The sequence below is a fragment of the Rhincodon typus genome, chromosome 19 (assembly GCF_021869965.1).
Source record: "Rhincodon typus isolate 14 chromosome 19, sRhiTyp1.1, whole genome shotgun sequence".
Lineage (NCBI taxonomy): Eukaryota > Metazoa > Chordata > Chondrichthyes > Orectolobiformes > Rhincodontidae > Rhincodon > Rhincodon typus.
Window position 1 is genome coordinate 37789068 of NC_063350.1, and position 8855 is coordinate 37797922.

At 35.8% G+C, this 8855-nt stretch overlaps 1 protein-coding gene across 1 annotated transcript; it reads right to left on the reverse strand.

Moving 5' to 3' along the window:
• Nucleotides 1-4: 4 nt before the first annotated feature.
• LOC125485512 (partitioning defective 6 homolog beta-like) lies at nt 5-7858 on the reverse strand. The gene has a single exon (XM_048608576.1). The coding sequence runs from the start codon at nt 7856-7858 to the stop codon at nt 6983-6985; it is 876 nt and encodes a 291-aa protein (XP_048464533.1). The 3' UTR covers nt 5-6982.
• Between the last annotated feature and the right edge of the window lie 997 nt (nt 7859-8855).

Sequence of the window (8855 nt, forward strand, 5' to 3'; positions counted from 1 at the left end):
TAAATTGTTTATTCACCAGTTTTTATTGTTATATTCAACAGTACACATGCCAAGTTTTCTGTTTCCACTTCTACAGATTGCATTTGATACCAATTCTATGAAAAAGTATAGCAAAGGAATTTAAAGTGCAATATTTCATTTGTTTTATTCAAAGTAATGAATAGTTTGCTTGATAAATTCAAGTAACTTCAAAGCTTCAAAAGCTAATCACAAAAATGAAAAAGCTATAGATGACAAACTCTGCAAATACCAGGATTGTACAGGTCAAGGCCATCACTTTTATACAATTTGAACGTCTAAATTGTTCTGACGTGTTTCACTAGAAAGCTGAATGGCTCCAACAGCTCAAAGAAATCAATGATTTGCATGAAGCACGTTTTTGACCACTATCAAAGAGAGGAAAAAAAACAGGAAAGAGGAAAGAAGGTACCAAACAGCTTTTGTACTGCAGGGAAACTAAACCTTGAAAAGTACTATAAAAGTTGAAGCCTCTACTGATTTTCTTTAGTTCATACAAATATATCATTAAGCATAAGGCTGTGGTCTGACTCTAAAATGTGAAATTTCTCTTTAGTGTGATCATATAAACATATATTGTACAGTCATAAGAAAATACTGATATCTGTGCCTATCTTATACAAATCATTTCATTAAAAAATTACTTAAAAATCATGAAGCCATAGCTTATTATTCACAGACAAGAGCTAAAACTCAGCATGGGTATTTTCATTAAATGTGTTGCTTGAAAAGAGAAGCAATTTGAGGCTATATATTCAGATTATAGAACAAACTATCTGGAATGATGTCAGATTACAGTGTTTACTATCATAAATCTAAGAGGTAGTAAAATGAGACAGAAAAGACTGAGGGTCTAAAATGCAACATCACTGCAATTTGACTTCTCATTTAGTAATTACTTATACACTATAATCCTATACAAGATGACAAAAATATCTTGATCATTTGGAATCGCCATTTCAAAACATGCAATTATACACTTTCCTCCAGTTTGTAGTGGTTGTTTCAGAGTGAACAGATTGTCCACAAATAATTCAGCAGCAGTCATATTAAGACTTGTAGTACAGCTAGTAGCCAGCAGAGGGTATATTCACAAGCAAAATGCATATTTTCAGACAAACTACAAACATTTTAATCCGTTAGCCGGTTCTCCATTGACTTTGAGTATTTTTATGTTCTGAATGATACAATCTCCAATTGTGCACTCATCGAGTTTGGAAAGCTGAACAACATGCTTCATTGAGAATATTTTACATCAGAGTAACCAAAAATAGATGTTTAAGTTACAATTCAGAAATTCTAAAATTTGTCCAGGTCACTGTGATAGATCAAAGCAAGTGCCTTTCATACATTTCATGCCCAGTTATCACTTAAAAGTGATTTTTCACACTGATAATATTTCTTGCTACAAAGGAAATATTTACCCTTCACCTCCGAGTAAATCTAGTTTGATTTTGCTTTTTAACACAATCATGCAGCTCTCAATTAGCTGGGAAGGAAGAGATGTACTATTTTCACAGATTCAGCAGGCTTATTTACCTGAAATTTTGTATTCCATGTAGTCATATTTCAGACAGTTACTAAACATGTAACATTCAACAAATTTTAAAAAATACCATTTTACATTAAGGAAATTAAATATATCAGTAGCATTGTGATTAGAACACAGGGTATGACTGACCCTACTTACTTTGCAGGGCAAATCATGACTTTTAAAATTAGACATTAAAACATATAAACATAGAAGAGTGAAAAGGGAAAAAAGAATTCAAGGATTTTCAAAGTGTGCAAAGTGAGGCAGCATTTAGACAAATTGCTCTTAATTACTTTAAAAGACATGTTTACCACATGGGTGTACAATATACATACATGTGTCTGCATTAACAAATTTTTAAATGCCTATTTGCAGTTAGAAAATATTTCCTATTTTTCTCACTTCAAATGTTGCCCACATTTTTTCTTACTCAATTGATGGTTTAGCCTGGATACACCAAAGGAACTCTTTGATCATCAAGGTGTGTAATTATATAAAAAGTGAGGAATTCTTAGAAACCTATAAGAGTCAGAAGGTCAAATTAGTTCAGATTTAAACTTAAGTCTGTCAAGTTGCATCTAGTAATTTGTGATGTACTTGGTGCACTGAGAAAAGTATGAACACTTCAGCAGCTCAAATTTTAACTTTCAATAATATTTTAAAGTATAACAAAAGCATGACATTCATACGAGGAAGCCCACCACCTGGCACAGGCATCAATTTACTTAAGCTTAAATACTTAATGTTATTTACTTTGAGTTTTTTGCTAGTGTCATGCATTTTAATATAAATGATTTTTCAGCAATTAATTATTTGTTGACGATCATAAATGTATGCATTATTTAGATTTGCAAACAATTAAGAATTCGATATTTTAGTTCAGAAGGGCATTTGATAGATTGTATGCATCACAGTAGCAAAGAACCAAAATACTTTTATTTGTTTTCCATGGAATGATCTATTTTTGAATTAACTGACCATAAAAGGTAAATTCTTACCAGAGTAATGCTCTCTCATTAGGAGATGACTGGTGATGGTTTAAACTGAGAATCATCACACTTCAGGCAAAAGGTTAAGGGGAATTCTTCACGGTAACATTGGCTGGTCTGGGAATTGAACCCATGCTGTTGGCATCACTCTGTATCGCAAACCAGATGTCCAGCCAACCAATCATGCATCAGCCCCAAGTAAAAAGACACAAACATTCTGCTTCCAGATTACTGCCAGTAGTGCTTCAACCACAGCAGTTGGGCAAGAGTGGCAGACTCAGTCAACTATTAAATCTTCTTAGCATCTTTTGTGGGAGATGTGGTATCCACTTTGCACCACATTGACATTATAACATTAATATTAAAACAGAGAAATCTGAATATTCAGTGTCAGAATTCAATGTGGAATGATTGGACAAAATGTTTGCTTTTATTAACTTTATACAATTTTTTTTAAAAATGGCAAATTCAGTAAGCACCTGGGTCATGCTTCAAACACTATTAAGTTCAATAAAGTCTGTCCGAGAAAAATATTTTCCTTGAGCATTTAGAGACATAGTTTAATGTTTAGTCTAATCTGAATTAGAATGGTCATTAATATAAAAACAGTAAAGGAGACTTTTATATTTTCAAAAAGATATGTTTAAATGTTAATTAGGACTTGGTCAAACAAAGCAAAATCGGTAGCCTTGGTGGAAGGAGGGATCTGCAAAAGATAGATGTATTGTTGCCAGCTGGCTTGAATCCTTGGCTATCCTTCCAAATTTATTAACGCCTTTAAGGGCTCCTAGAAAAGACTCCAGAAAATCTGCTTCCAAACCACTTTGCAAAATTTGGAGCAGATTCTCTTGCAGACTTACTACAAACCTGATGAGTCTGTTACCACCCTAATTCTAATAGAATACAAGTGTAGATCATACAGCACAATGGCAGACTTTTAAAAAAGGCTTCTTACACTAACAAAAATGCATTTTAAAAAGTTAAATATATTTCAGTTTTGAAAGCAATTTGTTCTTTTGATAACAGACTTTTAGCCTGGTGAAACAACTGAATAGCATCCAAACCAAGAACATGTTGCAGCATTCTAAAAAAGACATATTTATAAATAAAAGTGTACCACAGCAAATGTTGTGAATATCTAGTTCATATTTCATGCTTTAGAATATAAAACCTTTAGATTCAGGAATTTAAGTTTTAACTGTACAAATGGGGAGCATCTGATGGACAGTTTGATGAGCAACCCTGAGGTTAAGTGCCACTCAAACAAGCTTGGAATTAATTATAGTTAAAATCTAACCTATATTATTCTCACCTTCAGAGAAACAAGTGTAAACACTAGAATAATGGATGACCCATTTCTAGACTTCTTAGTGGATCCAGAGTGTCTATGGTTATTTCCATTTTAAAAAAAACTTGAAATCAACATTCTTACAAAAATGGTCATAAAACTTCATACAAGATCTAAATTATTCATTTAGGTTACCGAATCAAGGAGTTGTATTGAAGGTAAAATAATTAACTTACATTCAGTTGAGGACATCCCACAGTCAGAGATTGACTGATGATAAAAAATTCTTTCAAGTTATCTGGGTATTTGATAAGAAAGCAGTGTGTTTTTGGGTAGAACATAGAAACATAGAATCCGTACAGTGTGAAAAAGGACCATTCGGTCCATCAAGTCCACACTGACCCTCTGAAGAGCAACCCACCCAGACCCAGCCCCCGACCACCCCACATTAACCATGATTAATCCACCTAATCTACACATTCCTGGACACTATGGGCAATTTAGCATGGCCAATCCACATAACATGCACATCCTTAGACTGTGGGAGGAAATCAGAGCACCTGGAGAAAATGCACAGACATTGGGAGAATGGTAATGCAGTTGCTCGAGGTTGGAATCGAACTGTAGTCTCTGGCAGTGTGAGGCAGCAGTGGTAACCACCATGCTGCCCTGTGTAGAATACAGCTCATTGAGTTGGAAAAGACAAAGTAAAAAAAAAATTAGTCGACCCTGCATTTGAAGCAAATAAAATATGAGCTTTTTCATTCACACTGTGGAAGGTATTTGGGGTTCAAGATCAGTTTGGATTTTTATTGGAAAGAGGCCGGAAGTAATTTCTAGATGGCAGCTAGAGAAAGAAATTTAGCGTGGTCCTTACCAAATTTTTGAGGCAGAGAGTTTTCAGCAAATTAACTTAGAAGCTGAGAGACTGCTTTGGTTGCCAGCATATATCCAACAGCTAAGAGCAGAGACAGTTGTAACTGTATTAAATACAAGGTGGGGGGCTGCTAAGCAAAATAGCTAATGGAAGGATCGTCATAAAATATTACTTGGAAAAAAAAAACTGAGAATTATGGTGAACTCTAGATGACACATAATTTGGAAGTTGGTTCCAGGGAAAGTGAATGAACTTTCAATCTAACATACAAGGAAAATATTGGGAAGGACAGAGTAGAGTGCGTTATTAGTGGAACTAAGTTTAGAGCACAAATCTTTATAAGCTATTGTCTGAAGTCAGTGGTGTTTGCTTTGCTTAATTTCTTTATTCTATACAGAAAGGTTTTTTTGTAAAACATTTGAAATCTTATGGTGTAACTCGGACAGTTGATTACTAGGTGCTTGGATTTCTCTTTAATGATTTCTCACGGGATCATAACACAAGCAAGCACCTACAATTAATTTAGCCACACGTAATAGGTCAGCAGACAACCCCTGCCCCGACATTAGATTTCCCTCTAACGGGCCTAAACTGTTTCCTGTTCTGTTATGAACTGTCTGATATTAGAAGTGAGGCCTCCCGCGTTTGTACAGGGCACTACAAAATGGCACTGCAGATTTGAGGCTAATATTAAATATAACTGAAATTGGAGAAACTACAAAGCCAGGAGGATAAAATGTGACTTAAAAAGTAATTATAATTACACACCTGACATAGCTTCATAAAACATGAATGTACTCATACGAACCCAATAAGAACATTTTTAAAAATCTTGTTTACCTCAAGCAATAATCAACAAACTAAGCAAAGTAGATTAGAAACCAAAATCCTCAGAGAACTGGAGTAACAAATAGTCATTTCTTTTTTTCCTACTTGAAACCATGCTATTCAACAGTACTTATCCAGATTGACGAAAGGAAATTCTGGCAACATCAACACAATGTTTATATACAAACAATAGATTTGCTGAGTGCCTCATCGGTTTGTGTTTTAAGCAGAACTTTATTCTTGTTAGAATTTCATTTACCTAACTCTGAAGTGTTTACCAGAAAAGTTTACAGCACAGAAGGCAATTTGTTCCATCAAGGCTATGAGTCTTTTGCTGAAATTAATGGGAACATTGACAATTTAGTCTTGCCTGATTTAGTTTTATAAAGTCTGTCAACAACACAAGAATTTAATGGCTTGTTTGGGTACCAGCACTTTAACTTTCATTTCCTTGCAGAATTCCTATGTTCACATAATCAGTAATTCTGAGGACATTCACATTTTTTTAAAAAGCAAGCTAGGAATACTTTCTGGTAACAAATATCAAAATGATTTGTATGTTTACATAGATCTACGGTACAAAAGTCAATTATAGTGAGCTAAAGGGCCTATAGGTATAGCTAGTACCTTAACTATTCTGTTTTGAGCCATAATTATATACCTTACTACTCCTTTAATTGAACAGAATATTTGATCACGACCAGTTATATTAAAATAAAAGCCAGAGAGCTGGGCTTTTCACCTCGATCTCTGCAACATGTATTTTTGGAAGGAATTGTATAGTAATCATAACTACTGGAGTATGACGAAATTTACAATTATTGCTCATCCCATCTCATTATGAAGACACTGTGGGTAAGCAAGGTAGTAATGGAAAGTGGTTAATACTACCTTATCAATTGCATCCCCCCTCCACCAAAATCTTTTAAAATGAAAACGGAGAGGAGCAAGAAACATGCTTAAGAAATCAAGACTCGTTACATTAAAGCTATTTTTTTGGTACTTAAGTACAACTATTAAGGATCTTAAAGAAAATTACGATGGCCAGTGTAGGAATTGTATTGTAAACAAACAAACAAAGTCAGATCTTTGTGTTTCTACAATGAGTATATATCAGATCAATATTTAGATCGTCATAATAGTTATATTTTTCTCAAGTTAATCTGTTTGGGTGGGAGAGATTTTATGTTGCAACTTTGTATAAGTTGCAATTCTCTTAAAAGTACTCCTATTTAAAAGTGTACGTATAGAAACGGAAAGGAATACCATCCATCCATTTCAAGTTGTGTATTCTTTGAGATGCATACTAGTTAAAACATCATGCTGCTCATTTCACACATGCAACAATTTGAAAATTATGACAAAAAAGTTACTGTATAGCATATAAAAATCATAACAGGCTGCTCTAAAAACATGTATTAGCACACCTTAGGTGCAGGGTAAGAAACCTATAGTGTAATAACTGTGCCATCCTCCTCCATGCTTCGTTTATTCAGATCTTCCTTTTCCACAGGATCCACTTTCAGGGTAGCATTTAATGTGCGTGTATTTCCTTCACTGCTGGCAACAGAACCATTCGGTGTTAAACCGTGATCGTTGTCAGTTTTTGTTAAAGACATTGTACTAGCAGTGGTTGATGCTGCCACTGGAATGTGCTGTGGCTCACCATTGCCCTCTATAACGATGTCTGTTTCTTCATCACTGTCCACTTCTTCTGAATGGAAATTCTGCACAACATGTGGGGATGCCACAAAAGCGGGATGACTAGTACCAGTGTCAGCAGACTGGCCTGAACTACCAGAAGTCCGAGTGATCCTCACATTATTTCTTTGATTTGCTGGTTTCACAGTTATGATTAGGTTGTGGCTATTTGCAATCATCATATCAGTCACTTGATCAAGGCTTTTACCCGATACCTCAATACCATTTACCTCAAGAACTTCATCATTTACAGCTAACAGACCAGTGCTTTCAGCTAATCCCCCCTGCACCAATCTAGATATGAAAATTCCAGGGACTTTTTCCAGTCCATGAGGAGTTACTCGGACACTCGAGCCATCACGAATATAGAATCCTAGTGGCTTATCAGATCCATGTTTATACAGCCGCACTCTTCGATGGGTTTCTGGAAGAACATCCACATCAATGATTGAAGACACAGGGCGGAAATCACGTGGCAAGCTGATAGCAATTGGAGGTTTCTTTCGGTTGTCAGGACGCAGTACATTTGACAAGACATTCTTTTTCCGTGTTAAAGTGTCAGTACCAAAAGCACTGTAGTCAGCATCCTCTGCAAGAACAAGACAAATAATGAGTACTATCATTCTTACAACTCTTTACAAAGGACAAATTGTAAATGGCAAAATAATCTGTGGCAACTTCAAGTAAAAGTGTGCGCAAGAAAAATAAATTCTACATAAAAATTAAAAATTGTGGTTAATTTTCCATGGTAGTTCAGTGACCCATTAATTCATTTTCACCCTCTTCCCTTACAGGAGACATATTTCGTCAGGCGACAGAGTAGCTTAGTGGTTAGCGCTGCTGCCTCACAGCGCCAGGGACTCGGGTTTAATTCCACCCTTGGGCGACTGTCTATGTGGATGCACATTCTCCACGTGTCTGTGTGGGTACTCCAGTTTCCTCCCATAGTCAAAAGGATGTGCAGGCTAGGTGGATTGCCCATGCTAAATTGCCCGTAGTATCCACGATGTGAAGGCTAGGTGGGTTAGCTAGGGAAATGCAGGGTGACAGGGATAGGGTAGTGGCGTGGGTGTGGGTAGGATCCTCTGAGGGTCGATGCGACTTAAATGGGATGAATGGCCTGCTTCCACACTGTAGGGATTCTATGATGATTCTCTGATATCAGTTCAACCCAAGCGTGTGCCTGCAACACATCGGTGCTACAATTCTTTTGGCTGATTTTCAACTAACCCCAATTTGCTATATTTGCTGGCAAATTTTCCTACAAATACAAAACCCTCTTTTCTAGTCTATTTAAAGAACTATTAAAGAACTCAAGCGTGTTTTAATAATTCCCAGAAAACTGAAAGCTCCTTAGTTTCCTTAGTCCTTGCCACAGAAAGTGCAAATGGAGAAATATATGAATACAAATGGTTTAAAACATTCATTGTTTAAACTAGTTACTGCTATACTCAAAAGCTGCAAGTAAGGAAAAAAAATCAAATTAAAAGTTTGTAACTAAAACAAAAGTTGCTGGAAAAGCTCAGCAGGTCTGGCAGCATCTGTGAAGGAAAAAACAGAGTTAACGTTAACAGTTCTGAGGAAGGGTCACCGGACCCGAAATGTTAACTCTGTTTTTTC